The sequence below is a fragment of the Microcaecilia unicolor genome, chromosome 6, assembly GCF_901765095.1.
Source record: "Microcaecilia unicolor chromosome 6, aMicUni1.1, whole genome shotgun sequence".
Classification (NCBI taxonomy): Eukaryota; Metazoa; Chordata; class Amphibia; order Gymnophiona; family Siphonopidae; genus Microcaecilia; species Microcaecilia unicolor.
This window is the reverse complement of record NC_044036.1, coordinates 248203165-248227828: the sequence shown is the minus strand read 5'-3', so window position 1 is coordinate 248227828 and position 24664 is coordinate 248203165. Positions and strand designations below refer to the sequence as shown.

Sequence of the window (24664 nt, the reverse complement as noted above, 5' to 3'; positions counted from 1 at the left end):
AGTGCGAGGGAAGGGCCAACGACAAGACAATTTTCTTCTTTTACATTCAGCAGCACTGCAGATTCAAGGTGCCGGGTGCACAGAGCTCAGCTGGTAGGCAGGTGGGGACTGTCGGGGGGGGGGGGAGTGAGAGGCGCTGTGCCGGGGGGGTCCACGCCAGGGGGGGGGCGCCGTGTTGCACTGCACCGTGGGCGGGGTGTGCGCAGCGGCGATCCGCCCCGGGTGTCAGCCAACCACGGAATGCCACTGCTCATCAGTTTCCCTTTCTCAAGTTTCTTGTTTTGAAACAGTGCAGTCTGTGTTAAAAAGCATCTCAAACAGAACTATCTTCTCTATTTTGGCAGGTCACATGTATGAATATGATCCAGTAGGAAATCATGTACTTTTGTTAATTAAAGCTGTGGCAGAAAAATATGTGCAGGTGCAATTTTATTATGCAGGCAAACAATACACTGCCAAAATACAAAATAGCAAGTAACACAGTATTAGCCACCAAGTTCATACAAAAAAGTTAATTATTTTCAGTGGAAAATAAATTTGTTGGCTACCTGCTATGTGAATATTCCATCATTGTTTCATTATTGCTACCAAGTATTACATATTTAGGGCATATGACTTAAACATAGACTGTTTACATTTGTTTATCTGTACATGCACATGGTATTGCTTGTTAAACCCAAAGGCAAGTCTGGTGAAACAATTTGGTATAAACTGTGTTGTTTATGACTTGTTTTGCACTGCTTTGGGTCTTACTGATCTGTACATCTGTTGTGTTATTTTGGTGGTTGGAAAGTCAGGTAGGCTTATAGGGAGGGAGGAGAGGGTATGTTCTCTGTAAAAGTTTTTATTGCGCCATGTTGGATGATTCACTGTTTTTTTTTTGTTCTGTATGAAGTTTATCAATCAATATGTGCTTCTAATAAAGATGATTAAAAACATAAAAATAAAGTTTTGGATGTTAATGAATTTTATTATTCTGTCTCACTGTATTTCTAGTTTTGGCACAATATAAGTAGTCACAAGAACAAAATATAAGAACATCAATAGATTGCATTAGGAGCTTGTAGCCATTTAGTTATGTTTCAACAAATGAGAGATCTGTATGAAACAAAGTATTTACTTTTATTATTTTGACATATAAACTGCTGAAACAACAGAATAATCCATTTGTGTATGTAAAATGAAAATGTCTGCAAAACAGATAAAAATGTGATCATGTGCCCTAATGAAAGGAGAGTTTAATTTTACTTCCATTTAGTATATTTTATCTTCATAACACTAGGCATCTCAAAGCAGATTACAACAGTTAAGATGAACCCATCAAGAAACAGGATATCGTCACTGAAATCTGGCCATCTGTATTGTATAAAACACTGTAGAAAAATGAGCACAAAATATAGAGGTTATAACTGATGTTTCTACCAGCTATAATAATTTTTAAGCTGTTTTAGTGATATTCAATTTTTATTTCATGATATTATATGGGAAGCTTAAATAAATTTAAAAAAATGTCAAATAAGTTAAAAAAATATTTTGTTCGCCACCTTTTAAAACACTGCCTATCTAACTGGAACAGTTTTTAGACTTTTTACAGATGGACCACGCGTTTATTTTTTAATAATCTTTTGCAATTATTTTGGGTGACCTAAACCTCTGCCTACTACCGGCAAGCTCCGCCTCCGTATAGTAGACTACATAGGAACACCCCCGTCTCCTGTTTTCTTCAACCTCCGTGGGCTCACCCCGTCTCCTGTTCATCAAAACCTCCTTGGGTCAGGCAGCAGAAAACACGCTCTGGAGCTGTCCTTGGTGCCGAAGTGACATCGATGTGCTACCGGCGCGGCTCCATTGCTCTGGCCTGGCTGCCAGGAGTAAAAGAAAGGACTCTAAGGTGGGGCACCACACCCAGAGAGTAAGAGCAATATCTGGGACGGAGTGCGCGCAGATACTAAGAGATCAATTTATGTAACTCAGTTTTAACATGTTTACTACATTTTTAGGCACTAGAGAGCAATGACATCTCCATGTAGCATGTTGCAAAAGATGTCCCCTAACTCTGCTCAGTACTATCTTCGCTCATTTGGGCCTCTTAGCTTCTGGCAGGGATTTTTGTTATATTTTTAAAATGATTGCAGGGCTAATATATGACACGTTCTCAAGCAATTCTTCTAAGGTAAGCTGAGGATGGATCAAAGTTGGCAGGATTCCCTAAACACGAATAGCATTTGCAATTTAGGGCATAGCTTTCCCATAGTTGTTTTTTATTTAATGGTAAAATAAATGGTTACAGCATCTGGCTGCCAACCAGCGAAACCCAGTTTAAATCCCACTGCTGCTCTTTGTGATTTTGGCATGTTCACTTAACCATCCACTGCCTCAAGTACAACCATATTGTAATGTTTCTGTGGATAGGGAAATTCCCCGTTCCTTTTACTCACCTTGAGCTACTTACCAAAATCCAAATAAATACATAAAAAACACAGCAAGAAAATTTTAAATTAAATATGGATTATGGGTCCCAGTGGTCGTTTCACATTTGCCCCTCTTGCCTACAGAGAAGTGGCATGGGAAAGAGAAACCAGATAGGTAGTGTATATGATCACCTCTGTGAAGCACTGAAAATTTCAAAGGGGATTTTAATTGCATCTAACCTGCACATTTTTCTTTATGCCTGTTTTAGTCTTGGTGTTGTCACCTTTCTGATCACTGAATCAGTGATTAAAGTAATTCAATTATATCATACTGCCTTGTGTAGAATTACTGCTACCTTTAAATATGTTTAAACCGTTTATGGGCCTGATATTTTCTGATAGGGGCTTTGCTCTGTGATCAGTATCATCCAGGAGTCTGATTTACTGTGAGTAGTCTGGTCAGGTTCTGTGTACATTTGATCTTTTATATTTTTCATATATAGAAGATATATTTGATACCTTTTCCTATTAGGTGATTCCCATCACAAAACATATGCTCTCACAGAGTGTTTTTAATAAAATATATGAAAAGATGTTGATTTATGGTTTGAAGATCAACCCTAATAAAACTCATGTGTTATGGATGGGCAGGAGCTCTGAACAAATGCTGTGTGGTTTTTACTGGTTGGCTGGTTCATAAGTAATATTGAAATCTGAGATCAGGATTTTAGGAGTCACAGTTGACTTTAAATTGACTATGGAAAAGCATATTAACTAGTGAAAAGGTCTTATTTCATTTAAAATAATCCACTGTATTAAACCTCTTTTGGAAACTATTCCATTTGCAAGTGATTTTGTAAAAGCAATTACAGACTACTGTAATATATTACTGGGTCTACCAGAATGGCAATTACACAGAATTCTACACAATATAGCAGCACAATTGATATGAGGAACCTAAATTACAGAACATTTTATTCCAAATCTGATCAAGAATTCACTTGCTTCCAGTGAAGGCTAGACAAGTTTAAAGTGTTAATTTTAATTTTTAACATGGCTGCTGTTCTGAGTATTTTATTCATTTTATCACTTTAATCTGTTGAGAGGTTCTTGATCACTATCTGTCTTGAGACTAGAGATCCCAAGCATAAAAGACTATCTGACAGAGAAGAAATCAGGCCATCATAGGCAGAGGCGCTATAGCCTGGAAAGCTTTACCCAGTAGAATTAAGAACTCTCACAAGTTATTGTATGTTTAGATGAGTTTTAAAAACACATCTCTTCTATACATAGTTGTTTTAAGTCTGTATTGATGTCAGAAATTTTATTACATTTATTCTTATATGAACTGGTAATGTAACTTTGGATTCTCAATTGCCCTTTGAAACATTGCTACAGTGGGCTACGGTTGCTTTGGAGCTTTACTCTGATTAGATCTTATGTACAACAAACCCTCATTATATAAACTTGTGCATTTATTAGTATTAAGCAGACTTGATTATGTTAATTCTTTGTTTAATGGTCTCTCAAATTACATCCTTGAAAGACTTCAGGCCATCCAAAATTTGACTATAGTGGTGCTAACAGATAGGAAAGGGTTATGCCCCTTCCAGAGAAATTGCTGGGGGGGGGGGGGGGGGGTATAGTTGCACTCCCAGATTTCCAAAAATACTAGGACCAGGGGGCATGCAGCAATGAAGCTATAATGTAGTAAATTTAAAACGAATCAGAGAAACTTTTTCTTTACTCAACGTGTAATTAAACTCTGGAATTCGTTGCCAGAGAATGTGGTAAAGGTGGTTAGCTTAGCGGAGTTTAAAAAGGGTTTGGACGGCTTCCTAAAGGAAAAGTCCATAGACCATTATTAAATGGGGAAAATCCACTATTTCTGGGATAAGCAGTATAAAATGTTTTGTACTTTTTTTCGGGATCTTGTCAGGTATTTGTGACCTGGATTGACCACTGTTGGAAACAGGATGCTGGGCTTGATGGACCTTTGGTCTTTCCCAGTATGGCAATACTTACGTACTCTCCACAAAAGCAGACGGAAGCAGTTGGGAACTCAGGTCGATAAGTCTGACTTTTGTGATAAGTAAATTAAAGGAAATGCTTTTAAAACAGAATAGTAACATTTTTGGAATTCAAAGGGTTACAGGACCTGAGGCAACATGGTTTCACTAGAAGCAGTTCTTGTCAGACAATCTGATTAATTTCTTTGACTGGGTGAACAGAGAATTGGACTGAGGGAGTGCTAAATATGGTGTATTTAGATTTTTAGCAAAGTCTTAGACATGGTTTTGCATAGACGACTAATAAATAAACCGAGTGTCCTCGGTATGGGCCCTAAACTGACTGACTGGGTTAGGAACTGGTTGAGTGGAAGGTGTCAGAGGGTAGTAGTAAATGGACTTAGTGAAGCTAGATGAATGATCTGGAATTTGGCACCTTGGAATTAATGGTAACAAATGTAGGGTTATGCATTTCGACCCGAGGGAACGGTACAGTTCAAGAGGAGTGGGACTTGGATGTGATCGTATGTGGTGATCTTAAGGTGGCCGAACAGGTGACAGTGAAAGCTAGAAGGATTCTTAGGTACACAGGAAGAGGAAGGGCCAGAAAGAAAAAAAAGAGGTGATGATGCCCCTGTATAAGACTCTGGTGAGACCTCACGTAAATCTCTCTCCTGCATTTGTATTAGAGATCAGGGGCATAGCCACAGGTGGGCCTGGACCCACCCAGCAATGGTGCACCTCAAGACGCCAATAATAAAAGAATTGGGAAGATTGTCTCCCCAGCCCAAATGGTGACTTTTCCCTGCCTGCTGCTCACATCAGCTTTCCCTCCTCCCAGCCACCTGCCAGCATGCTGCAGGTTTTGTTTCCTCCCTTGTCATCTGTCGGGCAGCTATGTTAGTTCTGCTGCTTCTGCAGCAAATCTGCGTGGCACCAGGGCTGTCTGTATGCTGCTGTGACTGATTCCTCTGCGCTGGCCCCGCCTCTTTAGAAAGAGTATCGGAGAAGGAAGCAGTTGCATAGCGGCAGCATGCTGACGGACCCGGTGCCATGTGGCTTTGCTGTAGAGTTAGACTGCGGCGCTGCCCGACGGAGATGGAAGGGGAGGGAGGGGAAAGAAGGCCTGCAGCATGCTGGCGGGTGGCTGGGAGGTGGGAGAGAACAAAAACCGCAGCGGGTGGCTGGGGGGGGGGGGGGAGGAATCAGAATCTGCATCAGGTGGCTGGGGGGGTGGGGAAGAGAAAAATCTGCAGCATGCCCATGGTGGCTGGGGAAAGGGAGAGAAAAATACCTGCAGAATGCTGGCGGGTGGCTTGGGGGGGGGGGGGGGGGGGTCGGGGAGAGACAGGAGCACTGTTGGGATGAGGGAGTGAGATAGGGTACAGAGCTAGGTGGGGTGGAGGAATAATTGTTCAATGTGGGGGGGAGGGATGGACAGATTCTGCAAGGGGAAAGAGAGGGAGAATGGTTGGATATGGGTGGGGTGGGATGGGGAGAGGAAGGAAAAGGCTGCATAGGAGAGGTAAAGGATGAGAGAAAAAAATGTGTTGGACATAGAAGTGGAAGGGAGGGAGAGATGAGAGGGGAAATGTTGAACATGCCATTGAGGTGAGGGGAAGGATGGAGTGATGCTGTGTGGCAGGGTTTGGGGGGGGGGGGTAGAGAGAGATGTTAAACCAGGGGTTCAAGGCAGGGAAAGGGAGAAAGGTTGGACATGAAGGTGAAGAGGAGAGGAAAGGAGAGATGCACAAGCGGGGGAGAGGAGAAAGAGGGAAGATAGATCCAGGGAGAGAAGATGGACAATGGATGGTAGGGATGAGAAAGGGAAAAATGCTGGACAATGGGGGAGGGGAGAGAGATGGGACAGGAAGATGCTGGTGGTGGGAGGTAAAAGGGATAGGGAGATATCAGGCTACGGCTATGAGGGTGAGGGGAGAAAGAAGGAACAGATGCTGGGCTGGAAGGGTGGAGGGAGGGAGACACTGGGAATGGTGGAAAGCATGGGGGAGAGGCCCAGGGAGTAGAGATGGCAAGGAAATAAATGAGCGAATAGCGATTACAGGAGGTAGAAATATGGTAATGGCACGTAGATCAAAGATGGAAGGGAATGGAAGGCTGGGAAGGAGAGAGATGGGGAATGGGAGAGCTAGTAGGTGAAAGGAGATGGAAATGTGATAGATATCTGAAAAGTAAAAAAAAAAAAAAAAAAAGGAAAAGATTTAGAAAAAGGATGAAATTTGAATGTACAGAGGCAGAAAATAAAAAGGAAGGAAAGAGCTAAAATGGAAAGATCAATATTTCAGAGGCAGGTGCAGTAGTGAGGAAATGAAACGGCAGGAGAAAAAAGACAAATGGACAACTGCTTGAAGAATTAGCAGAAGACAGGAAAGCGGGAAAGAGAAATTGGAACCAACATGATGGAAAAATAAAATGTCCAGACAATAAAGGTAGGAAAATCATGTTATTTTGAATGTTTTAAATGGAATATGTTAGCTTTGTGAAATGTGCATAGTGGATGTCTTTTTTTATTGTGTTAAGTAGAAAAAGAAATGCACTTCTGTTTTGGGGGTTTTCTCTCCAGTGTTGCAGCACATGCTGAGGTTCCCAGTTCAATTTTGTCTATATATTTTTATTTCTAATTTGTGATACCTTGTTCTGTAATTTGTGAGGGTCTGTCAGTGTGACTGTAACGGCAGATGAGGAGATTGGAGAGGGAATTGGTAGAGGGGCTTTATTTTCTGCCCTGCTCACCAGCATGGCTAACGGCAGCCCTGACCCTTGCTGTAGCTAGTGGGGATCCCCAAGCCCTACTAGCTGGGGATCTCTTCTGAAGCTAGCCAGAGCTGCCTTCTACTGAGCTTGGCAGATGGGGGCAGCATCCTGGAGTCACTGACAATTAAGCATGTAAGGGGTGCTGGCATCAGTGGCTCGAGGAGTTGCTGCTGCTGCTGCCTGCTGGGCTTGGTGGAGAGGAGTTCTGGACATCTTTAGTGGAGGCTTTCAGCTGACAGATTGAGGATCCTCATCTGCTAAAGTATTTATATTTTGAGTTGGGAAGTGCTGGGGGAGAGGAGGGAGAGAGAAAATTTAGTGCCCACTCACTTTGTGCTCAAGCCCACCCAAAATTGGCTGTCTGGCTACGCCACTGTGAGATATCCTGAAAACCTGACCAACTAGTAGCCTTCAAGAATGGGAGTGTGCTGCTTGTGATCTTGGCCAAGAGATTTAACCCTTCATTGCCTCAGCTACAAAATTAGATTGTGAGCCCTCCATAGACAGGGAACCTACCTAATGTACCTGAATGAAACTCACCTTGAGCTACTGAAAAAGGTGTGAGAAAAAGCCAAATGAATAAATATCTCAAAGCAGTAAAGGGACCAGTATGATTTCCTGAAATCAAAGAAGCATTGACCCTTTAAAAGAGCCTCTTGGATCACTCCTGGAGGAATTCTGTGTAATGCAAAATTTCAAGCAGCATTCCTCACTTGTGCAGAAATCTGCACAGCAATCAGTATCCCATATATCTCTCCTCCTCATCCACAGTGGCAAGAGGCTCAACTGTTCATTTAAACCACAAAAGCCTCTATACAATCCTGCCTAGAATGGAACAAGAGGAGAACACAGCCCCAAGGACAGGCATTTGCTCTCTTGTTACTGTGGGCAGAACTAATGACCAGAAGATTGAGGTAGGCAGCAATTAGAGCACGCTAAGAGGGAAGTGGGTTACAGTGGTTGGAGAAAGCAGGGTGTGACATCCCACAGGGGTAGAAATCATTGGAGGGAGAGGGTTATTCACTGGAGCCAGGTTGGGAAGGGAGGGTATAATGCACCATGGGGTAGGGTCACTGGAACAAGTTGGAGGTGTGTATGCTACAGTGGTAGGAGTTGCTTAAGCAAGAATGTGGAGTCGTCACTGGATCAAGCTCAGTTGTGGTTTTGGAGATAGGGATCCCTGAAGCAAGCTAGGTACATAGTGGGGAGAAGAATGAGATGAGTGGGTGTGTGCATGGGGGTAGAGAAGAGGCGGAGGTTGGTGTATATGCATGGGGGGAAGAGAGTAGAAATAACTGGCTGGAGTATGTGCATGAGGGGGTAGAAAGGAAAAACTGGGGTAAAAATGGAGAGGTAGGGTATATGCATTTGGGGGAATCCTTGGAAACACACAAGACTGGCGGTTTTGCTGGGCATTAGAAGGAGACAGAATTGAGAGGGGGCAAGGAAGGCTCAGGGATGGAGAGGGATTACAAATAAAGTTAAGCAGAATTTTGCAGAAAGTTTAAATATTGTGTACAAAATTTTCAATATTTTGGTACAAAACAATTTTTAGGCGCAGAATTCTCTCAGGAATACTGGATAGAAAAGTTTAAGCAGCATTAGAAAAAATAAGAGGCTGGAGTATGTGCATGAGGGGGAAGAAAGGAAAAACTGGGGTAAAAATGGAGAGGTAGGGTATATGCATTTGGGGGAATCCTTGGAGACACACAAGACTGGTGGTTTTGTTGGGCATTAGAAGGAGACAGAATTGAGAGGGGGCAAGGAAGGCTCAGGGATGGGGAGGGATTACAAATTTACAAATAAAGTTAAGCAGAATTTTGCAGAATGTTTAAATATTGTGTACAAAATTTTCAATATTTTGGTACAAAACAAGTTTTAGGCACAGAATTCTCTCAGGAATATTGGATAGAAAAGTTTAAGCAACATTAGAAAAAAAGGCAAAGCTTGTAAAACTATTTTTTAAAATCTCTTATTTAGTAAGATTGCAAGCTTAGCTACAGCAAGCCTTCCTGCAAGCATAAAATAGTGTCAAAAATCATTCCTACAGGAAGTAATGAGAGCTGTATGGATAAAGCAGGAAATACAACCAGGGCACAGTCAGTCTCCAACATGAATAATTATATCTACACAGTCCAAAGGCTGCCAGAAGCAAATAAAAGGACATTTATTTAAATTACAGGAGAGGTCTGTGGGCAGAGTGGCAGGTATTAATGGAGCAACTGTGGCAGCTCGTCCAGTGCATATTCCTATACCATGGCAATTTTTCCTCCTCTCCCCTTTCTCCTAAATTCTTGCTTTTACAACAGTTGCTATTGAGTTATTGTTTTCAGACATGTACCCTCCAGAGGATAAAAGGAATTTGCATGCATCTACAAGAGACCTTTTATAAGTACAAAATGGATTTGAAATTACATTTCAAATGTACCTTGTTAAGTTATATTAAGGTGGCCAAACAGGTAGAACAAGTGACGGTGAAAGCTAGAAGGATGGGAAAAAACAATTATAAATGGAAGAGTGCATAACTCAGCAAAAGCTTATGCAAATTATTATAAATCCTGCTGCTGAGAAAACATACCTGTTGATATTCAGCTTGCTTTGGTCAGCCTTTTTTTAAATGTTGACCACTGAGGGCAGAATTATCCCAGGATATTCAATGCTGAGCCATGTCCTGGCACCGGCATTGAGTATCTGGGGCTATATTTGGATAAACCTCCTCCCTCCCCCGTGACCCCCCAACCCCAATCCCCACCTCCCTCCCATCCCAAACATACTTAAGGTCTGAGAATTATATTTGCCTAGCATAGAGGATTTTCTGTATGTCCAAACACAGAGTGCGATCCATCCGGAAAGCGAATGCTACATACCTGTAGAAGGTATTCTCCGAGGACAGCAGGCTGATTGTTCTCACTGATGGGTGACGTCCACGGCAGCCCCTCCAATCAGAAACTTCACTAGCAAAGTCCTTTGCTAGCCCTCGCGCGCCCGCGCGCACCGCGCATGCGCGGCCGTCTTCCCGCCCGAAACCGGCTCGAGCCGGCCAGTCCAGTATGTAGCAAGACAATACACTTCAAGGGAAGACACAACTCCAAAGGGGAGGCGGGCGGGTTTGTGAGAACAATCAGCCTGCTGTCCTCGGAGAATACCTTCTACAGGTATGTAGCATTCGCTTTCTCCGAGGACAAGCAGGCTGCTTGTTCTCACTGATGGGGTATCCCTAGCCCCCAGGCTCACTCAAAACAACAACATTGGTCAATTGGGCCTCGCAACGGCGAGGACATAACTGAGATTGACCTAAAAAATTTACCAACTAACTGAGAGTGTAGCCTGGAACAGAACAAACAGGGCCCTCGGGGGGTGGAGTTGGATCCTAAAGCCCAAACAGGTTCTGAAGAACTGACTGCCCGAACCGACTGTCACGTCGGGTATCCTGCTGCAGGCAGTAATGAGATGTGAATGTGTGGACAGATGACCACGTCGCAGCTTTGCAAATTTCCTCCATGGTGGCTGACTTCAAGTGGGCTACCGACGCTGCCATGGCTCTAACATTATGAGCCGTGACATGACCCTCAAGAGCCAGCCCAGCCTGGGCGTAAGTGAAGGAAATGCAATCTGCTAGCCAATTGGATATGGTGCGTTTCCCTACAGCCACTCCCCTCTTGTTGGGATCAAAAGAAACAAACAATTGGGCGGACTGTCTGTGGGGCTGTGTCCGCTCCAGATAGAAGGCCAATGCTCTCTTGCAGTCCAATGTGTGCAGCTGACGTTCAGCAGGGCAGGAATGAGGACGGGGAAAGAATGTTGGCAAGACAATTGACTGGTTCAGATGGAACTCCGACACAACCTTTGGCAGGAACTTAGGGTGAGTGCGGAGGACTACTCTGTTGTGATGAAATTTGGTGTAAGGGGCCTGGGCTACCAGGGCCTGAAGCTCACTGACTCTACGAGCCGAGGTAACTGCCACCAAGAAAATGACCTTCCAGGTCAAGTACTTCGGATGGCAGGAATTCAGTGGCTCGAAAGGAGGTTTCATCAGCTGGGTGAGAACGACATTGAGATCCCATGACACTGTAGGAGGCTTGACAGGGGGCTTTGACAAAAGCAAACCTCTCATGAAGCGAACAACTAAAGGCTGTCCTGAGATCGGCTTACCTTCCACTTGGTAATGGTATGCACTGATTGCACTAAGGTGAACCCTTACGGAGTTGGTCTTCAGACCAGACTCAGACAAGTGGAGAAGGTATTCAAGCAGGGTCTGTGTAGGACAAGAGCGAGGATCTAGGGCCTTGCTGTCACACCAGACGGCAAACCTCCTCCAATGAAAGAAGTAACTTCTCTTAGTGGAGTCTTTCCTGGAAGCAAGCAAGATGCGGGAGACACCCTCTGGCAGACCCAAAGAGGCAAAGTCTACGCCCTCAACATCCAGGCCGTGAGAGCCAGGGACTGGAGGTTGGGATGCAGCAGAGCCCCTTCGTCCTGCGTGATGAGGGTCGGAAAACACTCCAATCTCCACGGTTCTTCGGAGGATAACTCCAGAAGAAGAGGGAACCAGATCTGACGCGGCCAAAAGGGAGCAATCAGAATCATGGTGCCTCGGTCTTGCTTGAGTTTCAACAAAGTCTTCCCCACCAGAGGAATGGGAGGATAAGCATACAGCAGACCTTCCCCCCAATCCAGGAGGAAGGCATCCGACGCCAGTCTGCCGTGGGCCTGAAGCCTGGAACAGAACTGAGGGACCTTGTGGTTCACTTGAGATGCGAAGAGATCCACCAGGGGGGTGCCCCACGCCTGGAAGATCTGTCGCACCACACGGGAATTGAGCGACCACTCGTGAGGTTGCATAATCCTGCTCAACCTGTCGGCCAGACTGTTGTTTACGCCTGCCAGATATGTGGCTTGGAGCACCATGCCTTGACGGCGAGCCCAGAGCCACATGCTGACGGCTTCCTGACACAGGGGGCGAGATCCGGTGCCCCCCTGCTTGTTGACATCGTACATGGCAACCTGATTGTCTGTCTGAATTTGGATAATTTGGTGGGACAGCCGATCTCTGAAAGCCTTCAGAGCGTTCCAGATCGCTCGCAACTCCAGAAGATTGATCTGTAGATCGCTTTCTTGGAGGGACCACCTTCCTTGGGTGTGAAGCCCATCGACATGAGCTCCCCATCCCAGGAGAGACGCATCCGTGGTCAGCACTTTTTGAGGCTGAGGAATTTGGAAGGGACGTCCCAGAGTCAAATTGGAGCAAATCGTCCACCAATACAGGGATTCGAGAAAACTCGTGGACAGGTGGATCACGTCCTCTAGACCCCCGGCGGCCTGATACCACTGGGAGGCTAGGGTCCATTGAGCAGATCTCATGTGAAGGCGGGCCATGGGAGTCACATGAACTGTGGAAGCCATGTGGCCCAGCAATCTCAACATCTGCCGAGCTGTGATCTGCTGGGACGCTCGCACCCGCGAGACGAGGGACAACAAGTTGTTGGCCCTCGCCTCTGGGAGATAGGCGCGAGCCGTCCGAGAATCCAGCAGGGCTCCGATGAATTCGAGTTTCTGCACTGGGAGAAGATGGGACTTTGGGTAATTTATCACAAACCCCAGTAGCTCCAGGAGGCGAATAGTCATCTGCATGGACTGCAGGGCTCCTGCCTCGGATGTGTTCTTCACCAGCCAATCGTCGAGATATGGGAACACGTGCACCCCCAGCCTGCGAAGCGCCGCTGCTACCACAGCTAGGCACTTTGTGAACACCCTGGGCGCAGAGGCGAGCCCAAAGGGTAGCACACAGTACTGGAAGTGGCGTGCGCCCAGCTGAAATCGCAGATACTGTCTGTGAGCTGGCAGTATCGGGATGTGAGTGTAGGCATCCTTCAAGTCCAGAGAGCATAGCCAATCGTTTTGCTGAATCATGGGGAGAAGGGTGCCCAGGGAAAGCATCCTGAACTTTTCTTTTACGAGATATTTGTTCAGGGCCCTTAGGTCTAGGATGGGACGCATCCCCCCTGTTTTCTTTTCCACAAGGAAGTACCTGGAATAGAACCCCAGCCCTTCTTGCCCGGATGGCACGGGCTCGACCGCATTGGCGCTGAGAAGGGCGGAGAGTTCCTCTGCAAGTACCTGCTTGTGCTGGAAGCTGTAGGACTGAGCTCCCGGTGGACAATTTGGAGGTTGAGAGGCCAAATTGAGGGTGTATCCTTGCCGGACTATTTGGAGAACCCACTGATCGGAGGTTATAAGAGGCCACCTTTGGTGAAAAGCTTTCAACCTCCCTCCGACAGGCAGGTCGCCCGGCACTGACACTTGGATGTCGGCTATGCTCTGCTGGAGCCAGTCAAAAGCTCGCCCCTTGCTTTTGCTGGGGAGCCGCGGGGCCTTGCTGATTCGCACGCTGCTGACGAGAGCGAGCGCGCTGGGGCTTAGCCTGGGCCGCAGGCTGTCGGGAAGGAGGATTGTACCTACGCTTGCCAGAAGTATAGGGAACAGTCTTCCTTCCCCCGAAAAATCGTCTACCTGTAGAGGTAGAAGCTGAAGGCTGCCGGCGGGCGAACTTGTCGAATGCGGTGTCCCGCTGGTGGAGAGACTCTACCACCTGCTCGACTTTTTCGCCAAAAATGTTATCCGCACGGCAAGGCAAGTCCGTAATCCGCTGCTGGACTCTATTCTCCAGGTCGGCGGCACGCAGCCATGAGAGCCTGCGCATCACCACACCTTGAGCAGCGGCCCTGGACGCAACATCAAAAGTGTCATAAACTCCTCTGGCCAGGAATTTTCTGCACGCCTTCAGCTGCCTGACCACCTCCTGAAAAGGCTTGGCTTGCTCAGGGGGAAGAGCATCAACCAAGCCCGCCAACTGCCGCACATTATTCCGCATGTGTATGCTCGTGTAGAGCTGGTAAGACTGGATCTTGGACACGAGCATAGAGGAATGGTAGGCCTTCCTCCCAAAGGAGTCTAAGGTTCTAGCGTCCTTGCCCGGGGGCGCCGAAGCATGTTCCCTAGAACTCTTAGCCTTCTTTAGGGCCAAATCCACAACTCCAGAGTCATGAGGCAACTGAGTGCGCATCAGCTCTGGGTCCCCGTGGATCCGGTACTGGGACTCGATCTTCTTGGGAATGTGGGGGTTAGTTAATGGTTTGGTCCAGTTCGCAAGCAATGTCTTCTTCAGGACATGGTGCAAGGGAACAGTGGACGCTTCCTTAGGTGGAGAAGGATAGTCCAGGAGCTCAAACATTTCAGCCCTGGGCTCGTCCTCCACAACCACCGGGAAGGGGATGGCCGTAGACATCTCCCGGACAAAGGAGGCAAAAGACAGACTCTCGGGAGGAGAAAGCTGTCTCTCAGGAGAGGGAGTGGGATCAGACGGAAGACCCCCAGACTCCTCGTCAGAGAAATATCTGGGATCTTCCTCTTCCTCCCACGAGGCCTCACCCTCGGTGTCAGACACAAGTTCACGGACCTGTGTCTGCAACCTCGCCCTGCTCGACTCCGTGGAACCCCGTCCACGATGGGGGCGTCGAGAGGTAGACTCCCTCGCCCGCGTCGGCGAAGCTCCCTCCGCCGACGTAGTCGGGGAGCCTTCCTGGGAGGTGGCCGCGGTCGGCACCGCACGCGGTACCGACGTCGGGGACCTCAACCTGGGCGATGGGCCAGCCGGCGCCACGCTCGACGGTACCGGTGGCGCAAGCACCGCCGGTACCGGAGGGGTAGGGCGCAACAGCTCTCCCAGAATCTCTGGGAGAACGGCCCGGAGGCTCTCGTTTAGAGCGGCTGCAGAGAAAGGCTGAGAGGTCGATGCAGGCGTCGACGTCAGTACCTGTTCCGGGCGTGGAGGCTGTTCCGGGCTGTCCAGAGCGGAGCGCATCGACACCTCCTGAACAGAGGGTGAGCGGTCCTCTCGGTGCCGATGCCTGCTGGGTGCCGAATCCCTCGGCGACCCAGAGCTCTCGGTGCCGACACGGGGAGGAGACCGGTGTCGATGCTTCTTCGATTTCTTCCGAAGCATGTCACCGGAGCTCCCCGGCACCGACGAGGAGGACGTCGAATCCACCCGTCGCTTCCTCGGGGCCGAGACTGAAGAAGGTCGATCTCGGGGGGCTGTACCGCAGGAGCCCTCAGGGTAGGCGGAGACCCACCCGAGGGCTCACCGCCACCAGCAGGGGAATGGACAGCCCTCACCTGCACTCCACCCGATGCACCACCGTCCGACGACATCAGCAGACGAGGTCCTGGTACCACCGACGTCGATGCAGCTATCCGATGTCTCGGCGCCGATGCAGAGGCCCGATGCCTCGATGCACTCGATGCAGGGGCGGCCGAGGAAGATGGTCTGGACGCTGACGACGTCGATGCACTCGAAGATCCCGGTGCCGATGCCGACGAAGAGCCCGAGAACAACACGTTCCACTGGGCTAGTCTCGCTACCTGAGTCCGCCTTTGAAGCAGGGAACACAGACTGCAGTTCTGAGGGCGGTGCTCGGCCCCCAGACACTGAAGACACGACGAGTGTCGATCAGTGAGCGAGATAACCCGGGCGCACTGGGTGCACTTCTTGAAGCCGCTGGAAGGCTTCGATGTCATGGGCGGAAAAATCACGCCGGCGAAATCAAAAGCCGAAATGGCGAAATTTGAAGCACCAAATTTAGAGGGAGAAAAATCTCGACCGAGGCCGAAAAAGGCCTACCCCGACGACGAAAGAAAACTTACCGGGGCAAAAAAGCTGGAAGTACGGGGAGGATTTACACGAAACCCGGCGGGGGGTTTCCGGAGCACTTCCCGACTAGTGACAAAGCTTTCCCGAAGGAAAAAAACACGTTCAAACAAATTGGACGCGCGAGGTCGACTTTCCGGGGCTCGACACGGCGAAAACACGACCGTACCGAGTGCGGACAAAAGAAGACTGGCCGGCTCGAGCCGGTTTCGGGCGGAAAGACGGCCGCGCATGCGCGGTGCGCGCGGGCGCGCGAGGGCTAGCAAAGGACTTTGCTAGTGAAGTTTCCGATTGGAGGGGCTGCCGTGGACGTCACCCATCAGTGAGAACAAGCAGCCTGCTTGTCCTCGGAGAAATATTTTTACATTAAATCTTTTGTATAAATCAGAGGGATGTAGGCCTTAGTGGTTAGTAGAAGCATGCTATCTGGGGCACGATATATCAAACAAATTTAAACTAGAGCAAAGTACAATTCCCTACACCTTTCAAAGTCTGCAGTATTGTTCAGTGCTTTTTTAGAAATCCTGCTAAAACGACATATGTACACATTTATATTATGTTATGTTAAAGGCCTCTAATGCTGCATATACGTAAACCACTATGGTGTACAGCGCTACGTATGCCTTGTAGCGCTATAGAAGTGATAAATAGTAGTAGTTTGTACCTTAGAAAGGCGGTATCAAATCCATGACCCTTTACCCTGTAACACAGTTATTTAGGTTACTCCACAGTACACAGTAACATGATGCAAAACATGCTAACACATGGAAATCAGCTCATTCCTATATAACTTCTGTAACATAGCTTGCGATGAACACCGGGTGCATGCTGCAAGCAGCATAAAAGCTGGTAAAATAACCCCAATAAAAAGCTGGGGTTATTTTACTATCTCAGGAAAATTAGGCCGCAAAGCCATGAATGATAAAGCACCCCACAAGTACAAACCCCATCCTGCAGCCCCCCTCCCCCAAAATCAAGCTTTTCCTACCTACTGCCAGGGGTCATGTTTCTGTTTAAGGGCTTCTTTTATTTGTTCAATTATATTATACCTAAATGGAATTCTCTGGTTGACTAATATTCCCAGTGGGAGTTTTTAATAGAGGACGTGCCACCCAGTACAACAGCACCAGGATCTTAATACATCAGGCACTGCACTGTTTTTACCCAGGTCCTAGTTACATCTGGCCTTATAATTTTTACAGCTTAATATTCTGTACAATTTTCCTGCCCTTGGTCCTAACTTTTGAACTAAGTTATCAGCAATTACCATCTAAGGTAAGCATAAATATTGCCCCTCCCTGCAATGGTTTGATTCTTGTGCTCTAGGCTCTACCATAAACTGAAGAGGTTATAGCCAATAGCTTTGGGCCTTTTCTAAGAGCTAAGAAATTGCACTTATGTGCAGAGTTAGAGACTCCAAAAAATAAAGTCCTGCATACATATTTCTGCTGGTGTAATGCTGGCACCCCATCAACCAATATCGGCAAACTCCAACTTGAGACTCCCAATGTAAATGACTTTTTAAATTCTCTCATGAACTACACTTCCAAAAAGAAACTACTGTATTTTTTAATTTTACCTAAACAATAAAAGAGTAACTAAAGTCTGCATTTATTTGCACATGATAAAAAATATACTTTACACACACACACAAAAAAGACACTACTACATCCAAATAGATCTATTTATATAAAACCAGTATTCCACAAAATGGGAACCAAATATATTTTAGAAAACACCTTAAGCTTTTAAATATGATCTCTCTCCATAAGCATGAATTAGAAAAATAAAGCTTAAGGCTTCTTATAGAATCATGCAATGCATGCAAATCGTAACAATTTTTTTTTTTTAAATATGGTTGCTTTCTATATGTCTTTCAGATAGAGAGCAGACTATCAGTTATTAGAGAGACTGCCTCTTCTGACTGTCTGAAATCCAGGCCAACAGCTGTCAAAATGAAGCTGGCACAGGAAGAAAGCTTAAGGCAGAAAAAGAGGCAAAGTGGACCAATTACTGCTCAAGAGTCCTCTTGTACAGTGCTACTATTAAACTGACAAGTTCTCTGTCCATCTAAAGGCAACCCAGGTTAGCTCCATAAAAACAAGGCAATTATTCACTATTTTAAGGAGGCGTTTGGATTGTGTTTCTCTCAGCAATATATTAATAGTCTACGAAGAAATCGTAGCTCATACTCTAAGGTCTCTCTCCATCCTACTCGCACTATCATCTGCCAAATGTCATTTTAAAAAAGTACTTTTCTTTCACTAATGCTTAAAAAAAAATAAACACCATACTACCATTTCCTGAAGAGTTAAAACAGAATAAAACAATTTGTCTACATATACATTATATACATATATCTATATATCTATCCCTGCCAATGGACCTGCCTAATGCTCAGTGCACCAATAGCATTACCTGCAGATATGCTTCTAATGGCATCAGCCATTTATAAAACACAAAATGGTGAGATTCATAACTGCAAGAAACGGACTACTCTAAGTTACAGATGTTAAATATGGAATGCTTTCTGACAGGAGAGGTTAGAAATGTCTCTGAATGCAGCCGATACACAAACAGTGTGCTGAGGTCTTGGAGCAGGGCAGGGGGAAGAGGAGTGGGCTGGTCTCAGGGCACAGAAGGAGTAGGGGTAGGAACAGTATGAAGAGGCAGGTCCATAGATGGAGATTCAGGTACTGGAGCCACCGGACTTGGCTTGCACTGCTGCAGTTTCTCATTCAGCTGATTGTAAAGATCTTTCACAGCCTCGCTGCTCTGTAAAATGAGAATACAAAAACCTTTATCATTCATGAAACAGGCATAGTGGGAGGTAAGTAGCCTGCCAGGACATCATGCTGGCAAACTTTTACTTTAGTTATTATTGCTAATATAGTAGCTAACCACAAGTCCGCCCCCCCTCATGTGACCAATAATGTTTGCATTTTCCCAAAAGGGCATAACCCTTATGCACACTCTTATCACCTCTTGCCTAGATTATTGCAACCTGCTTCTCACCGGCCCCCCACTTAGCCATCTCTCTCCTCTTCAATCAGTCCAAAACTCTGCTGCGCGACTCATTTTCCGCCAGAGTCGCTATGCTCACATTAGCCCTCTCCTCAAGTCATTTCACTGGCTCCCTATCCGTTTCCGCATTCAATTCAAACTTCTCTTACTGACCTATAAGTGCATTCACTCTACCACTCCCCAGTACCCCTCCACCCCCCCCCCCTCGGGTACTCCGTTCTGTGGATAAATCTCGTCTGTCCCCTTCTCCTCTACTGCTAATTCCAGACTCCGTTCCTTTTATCTTGCTGCACCTCACGCCTGGAATAGAATTCCCGAGCTTGTACGTCTAGCCCCATCCTTGGCCGTTTTCAAATCCAGGCTAAAAGCCCACCTCTTTAACGCTGCTTTTGACTCCTAAGCACTACTCACTTGCCCTGTACCCGTTTATCCCCACCTCTTTAATTCCCTTACCTCTTAATTGTTCTGTTTTGTCTGTCCTATTTAGATTGTATGCTCTTTGAGCAGGGACTGTCTTTTTCTTGTTTGTTGTACAGCGCTGCGTATGCCTTGTAGTGCTATAGAAGTGATAAGTAGTAGTAGTAGCTGTTAGGTCTGATAAGTAGCAGAGGAGGGGACGTGGTGGAAATAGCAAACAACCCCATATTCTTTGCCCCTCCCCCCAACAACTGAAAAGCATAATCAACAAGACCCAGTGGATGTATCCTGACCCAATGTGAAGCTCAAGTGCCTTCAACCCAGGAACATCTGCTTAAGCTACAGTATTTAAAAAAAAATACTCTTTTTATTATTTTGCAAGTCAAGAAAACACTGAGACCAAGCCAATTATACAAACGATGCAAAGAAAAGCATGATGTATAAACTCTGCCCCCCTTCTACGATCACCATATTTGTAATCTCAACTCCCCTTCGCCTCCAGACCATTCAACATTATTGATCGAGCCTATACATAGCTATAGAGATCCAAATCACAGTTGTTAGAACTATAACACAGGTCTCCATTTAGAATAAACATCCCATGTTTTCTAAAAGTTAATTACTATGCCATTTTTTTGTGCTCTTAATTTGGACATAAAGTAAATAAACAGGGGCAGCAAAAGCTTGCCAACTGTAAATAAATGGGCTGCCAATCTGTGAATGTATGGTTTTGCCACAGGTGTTTTGAAGTGTAGCAGGCAGTTTTCAGCCGTAAAAGGATAAGGTACCATTTTTATTTGATGCAAAGTGTCGAATACAGTCCTCCAAAATACCTAAGAGTTTTGGGGAAAGACCAAGAAATATGAAAAAAAGGTCCCTGATCTCCACAGTTGTACCAGAATAGTATTGTTCCTGTTTTGCAGGTTTTATATAGTTTTACTTTGTATAATACCATTGATATAATATTTTATATACATTTTCAATCATAGCGCTTGATATTGACACTTTAAGATGATACTGGAAGACCGTTTCCAGCGAATATATTTATAATTCTGGCCCAAGTCTCCCTCCCACAGATTTGTATAATGCAGAATAAGGGGGTGTGTTGTCCCAATAAGGCTCTTATAAAGTCTGGTGATTCCATCTCTCCCACAGAGTTCGCTGCTGGCTTTGTGTTTAATATAATCTTTTATTTGTTGGTAGTGAAAGGGATTACTGCTAGACAATTCATACTCCTCTAAGATCTGTGAAGGGAAGTAATGCTCTTGTCTCCAAATCTGGTCCAGAGTATGCAGTGATATAGATGCCCATCTCTTACATTGTCCATTGTTCCAAGCGCATATACTACTGCAGCTGAAAGAAAACACTGCCCATCAAGAAAGAGGGAGAAACAAGGGCCATCTATGTACAGAATGGAATTGGCATGTGAAAGGTCATCTCTTGTATGCATTTCAACATTTCTGGTTAAAAGCCCAGAGTGGCACGTATTCCATGATTGCCTGTTCAAATTTAAGCCAAGGTTTCAAACAGAGTTGAAGCCATTCAGCGATGATCTTTAATTGGGCGGCTTTGTGATAATTCAAAGTTTGGAACTCCCATCTCACCAGATGCTCAATGTTCATAAAGCATATCCCATTTTACTCGGGGGGGGGGGGGGGGGGGGGCTTTTTCCTCCAAATATAATGAAAAGCTAAGGGATACCAGTCAATATGCAAATATTGTTAGAATACTACTACTAATAATCATTTCTATGGCGCTATTAGATGTACACAGCGCTGTACAAATTATATGCAGGTACTTTCTCTGTCCTTAGAGGGCTCACAATCTAAGTTTTTGTACCTGGGGCAATGGTGGGTTAAGGTCACAAGGAGCTGTAGTGGGAATTGAACCCAGGTCTCTAGGATCAAAGTCTGCTGCACTAACCATTAGGCACAGGATAGACTGGGACATAGAGGTAAACTCCACTATGCATTTCAAATCCGATTTTTCAAGATTTGTCCCGTTTGCACTCTTGATGATGTGGATGCACTGTAAATTGTAAAAGCTGAGTGCGGAGTGCAGAGCTCATACGGCCATCTAGGTCAGTGATATTACTTCCTTTCTGCTACAGTACTTATAAGCAGAGCATATTCTTGTTATAAAACAAGTCAGTATTAATAATAATAAAAAAATGAAAAGTAAAAATGTGAAATTTTAAAGTTGCATAAACTGAAAATTTTCCACTTTCAGCTGGTGAGTGGGAGAGAAGAAAAAAAAAGTGTGTGGGGGGTGGGAAGGTGTTGTCTCCTAACCAATATCACATCCAATATTTTATATACACTATGGTGTTATTACTTAGATTTTCTCCCTGCAGAGAAATATGCTAAGATACAGCCACAGATGGTATGCAACAATATATCTGTTGAAAACACTAATATTTTTAAAAATATAGAACTAAAGCAATTTTCTGCTCTTTCTTATACATCAAATTTTTTTTTTTACTTTAAAGTTTAATAATTGAGCTGTGAAAGGAAGTTTCATAGGAAGAAAATGCTGCCTTTTGTTGCTGGAACACGGTTATGGGACATCAGACTGCTTACTATTGGTGACTTCCAAGTTTGGGTTATAAAATTTTTGTCTAAAGAGGAATTCTCTCTCCAGACAGGGAGTTTGACCAATATTTACTACAGGGTCAGTATTCAGCATGATTTACCAACACTCTAACTGGGTCTAGCACAGAAGTGGTCTGGAGGCAGAGTCCTGGTGGAGCCAGGAGTTATGTAGGCACCGCTGATATTCAGCAGCAGTACCAAGATAGTTGCTGGTTATTTTGTGTCCTAAATTAACTTGTTAGTTATCTGGGTACTGCTGCTGAATACTGGTGGTACCCATGTAACTCTTGGTGGACACCTAAAGCCCTACTATCTGTGCATAAGCTTGATGTCAGAGTTTGATTAATAATGAGTCTCCATGCCTGGCTGCTACTGTTCTGGTTTTCAGAAACCAACCTGATATTTCCCTATTTATTTCCCAATTAAATGGAACCAGAAGAGAGAACAAGAAGTCTGCTAAGGGCCTAGATGGAAGAGTATGTGTCTTTTGCATTGAGTGTCACATGTATGATTATCACCCAGTTGGTGAGATGTCATATGTGTGTGCCCGATGCAAAGAACTCCTAGCTCTCAGAGAACGTGTCCGTTCTCTGGAGGCTAGTAGCAGACTTGGTAGTGCTGTGGGAGACAGAGAGATACATAGAGGAGACCTACAGGGATGTTGTAGAGAAGTCCCACCTCCAGTCTGGTAGCCCCTGTGCTACCTTGGAGGAGGGAGGTCTCCTAGAAAGAAAGCATCACCCTGGTGAAGTAGGAAGTACTCCTGTAGCCAGGACCTGTCCACCAGGGGATGTACTATACTCTCGCACCGAGGATATGTCTCCAAGTGCTGCCCGGGAGGGAAGGGTTAGGACAGCTGTTGTAGTTGGTGATTCGATCATTAGGCATGTAGATAGCTGGGTAGCTGGTGGACATGAGGATCGCCTGGTGACTTGCCTGCCTGGTGCGAAGGTGGCGGACCTCACGCGTCACCTAGATAGGATTTTAGATAGTGCTGGGGAGGAGTCGGCTGTCTTGGTACATGTGGGTACCAATGACGTAGGAAAATGTGGGAGAGAGGTTCTGGAAGCCAAATTTAGACTCTTAGGTAGAAAGCTCAAATCCAGAACCTCCAGGACCCAAGAGACAGGCAGAGGTACGATGGTGCAGAGAGGAGGGTTTTAGGTTTGGTAGGAACTGGGCAACATTCTGGGGAAGGGGGAGTCTATTCCGAAAGGATGGGCTCCACCTTAACCAGGGTGGGACCAGGCTGCTGGCATCAACATTTAAAAAGGAGATAGAGCAGCTTTCAAACTAGAAACGGGGGGGGGGGGGGGGGGGGGGGGGGGGGGGGGGGAGGAGAGAGAGGCCAACAGTCACTCAAAAGCGCATGGTTCGGGATAAGATAGCTTTCAAACATATCACCAAAACAGGGAAGATAGGTATCCTGATAGTGAGTTTGCAAAAGAAACCATAGTAGATCAGGTGTCCTTAAATAAAAATCAGACCAAAGATTGCAAATTAATACTGTCAAGTACTGAGCATGATGTAAATAGGAACAACAAACATAGTTTGAAATGTCTATATGCGAATGCCAAGAGCCTAAGAAAAAAGATCGGAGAGTTAGAATATATTGCACTAAATGAAAAATCAAATATAATAGGCATCTCTGAGACCTGGTGGAAGGAGGATAACCAGTGGGATACTGTCATACCGGGGTACAAATTATATCCTAGTGATAGGGTGGATTGAATTGGTGGAGAGGCAGCATTGTATACTAGAGTCTTGAATCAAATAGATTGAAATTCTGCAGGAAACAAAACACTTCTTGAAATCACTATGGATTGAAATTCCACGTGTAAAGTGGAAAAGGATAGTGATAGCAGTGTACTACTGTCTGCCTGGCCAGGATAAACAGATGGATGCAGAAATGTTAAAGGAAATTAGGGACGCAAACAAACTGGGCAACACAATAATAATGGGTGATTTCAATTACCCCGATATTGAGTGGGTAAATGTAACATCAGGGCACGCAAGAGAGGTAAAATTCCTTGATGAAATCAAGGACTGCTTTATAGAGCAGCTGGTACAGGAGCCGACGAGAGAAGGAAAAATTCTAGACCTAGTCCTTAGTGGAGCGCATGATCTGGTGCGGGAGGTAATGGTGCTGGGGCCGTTTGATAACAGTGATCATAATATGATAGGATTTGATATTAGCTTTGAAGTATACACAGGAAATCAAATACATTAGCGTTTAATTTTAAAAAAGGAGACTATGAAGGAGACTATGATAAAATAAGAACAGTGAAAAAAAAAAACAACTTAGTGGAGCAGATGCGAGGGTCAAAAATTTACATCAGGCGTGGATGCTGTTCAAAAACATCATCCTGAAAGCCCAGGCCAAATATATTCCACGTATTAAAAAAGGAGGATGGAAGACCAAACGACAGCCGGCATGGTTAAAAAGTGAGGTGAAGGAAGCTATTAGCGCTAAAATAAAATCCTTCAGAAAATGGAAGAAGGAACCAATTGAAAATAATAATAAACAGCATAAGGAATGTGAAGTCAAATGCAAAGCGCTGATAAGGAAGGCTAAGAGGGACTTTGAAAAAACGATTGCTTTGGAGGCAAAAACATAAAGTAATTTTTTTTTTTAGGTATATTAAAACCAGGAACCCAGCAAAAGAATCGGTTGGACTGCTAGATGACCAAGGAGTAAAAGGGGCAATCAGGGAAGACAAAAGCTGTCGC

General features: G+C 45.4%; 1 protein-coding gene across 2 annotated transcripts in view; it reads right to left on the bottom strand.

The window, feature by feature from the left end:
* Positions 1–2735: 2735 nt before the first annotated feature.
* The window catches only part of NELFB (negative elongation factor complex member B), a 200497-nt gene continuing 178568 nt past the window's right edge, over positions 2736–24664 (bottom strand). Inside the window, exons 13-14 of one of the 2 annotated variants that reach the window (XR_003942541.1) lie at positions 17796–18677; positions 2736–2746 (exon numbers count right to left, since the gene is read on the bottom strand). Coding sequence is in view for 1 of the 2 variants with exons in the window: in XM_030207069.1 (XP_030062929.1) it covers positions 18531–18677 (147 nt within the window). In the remaining variant the exon portion in view is untranslated. Of the gene's footprint in view, positions 2747–17758; positions 18678–24664 lie in introns of those variants that run through there. The other variant, XM_030207069.1, reaches the window with a different exon arrangement.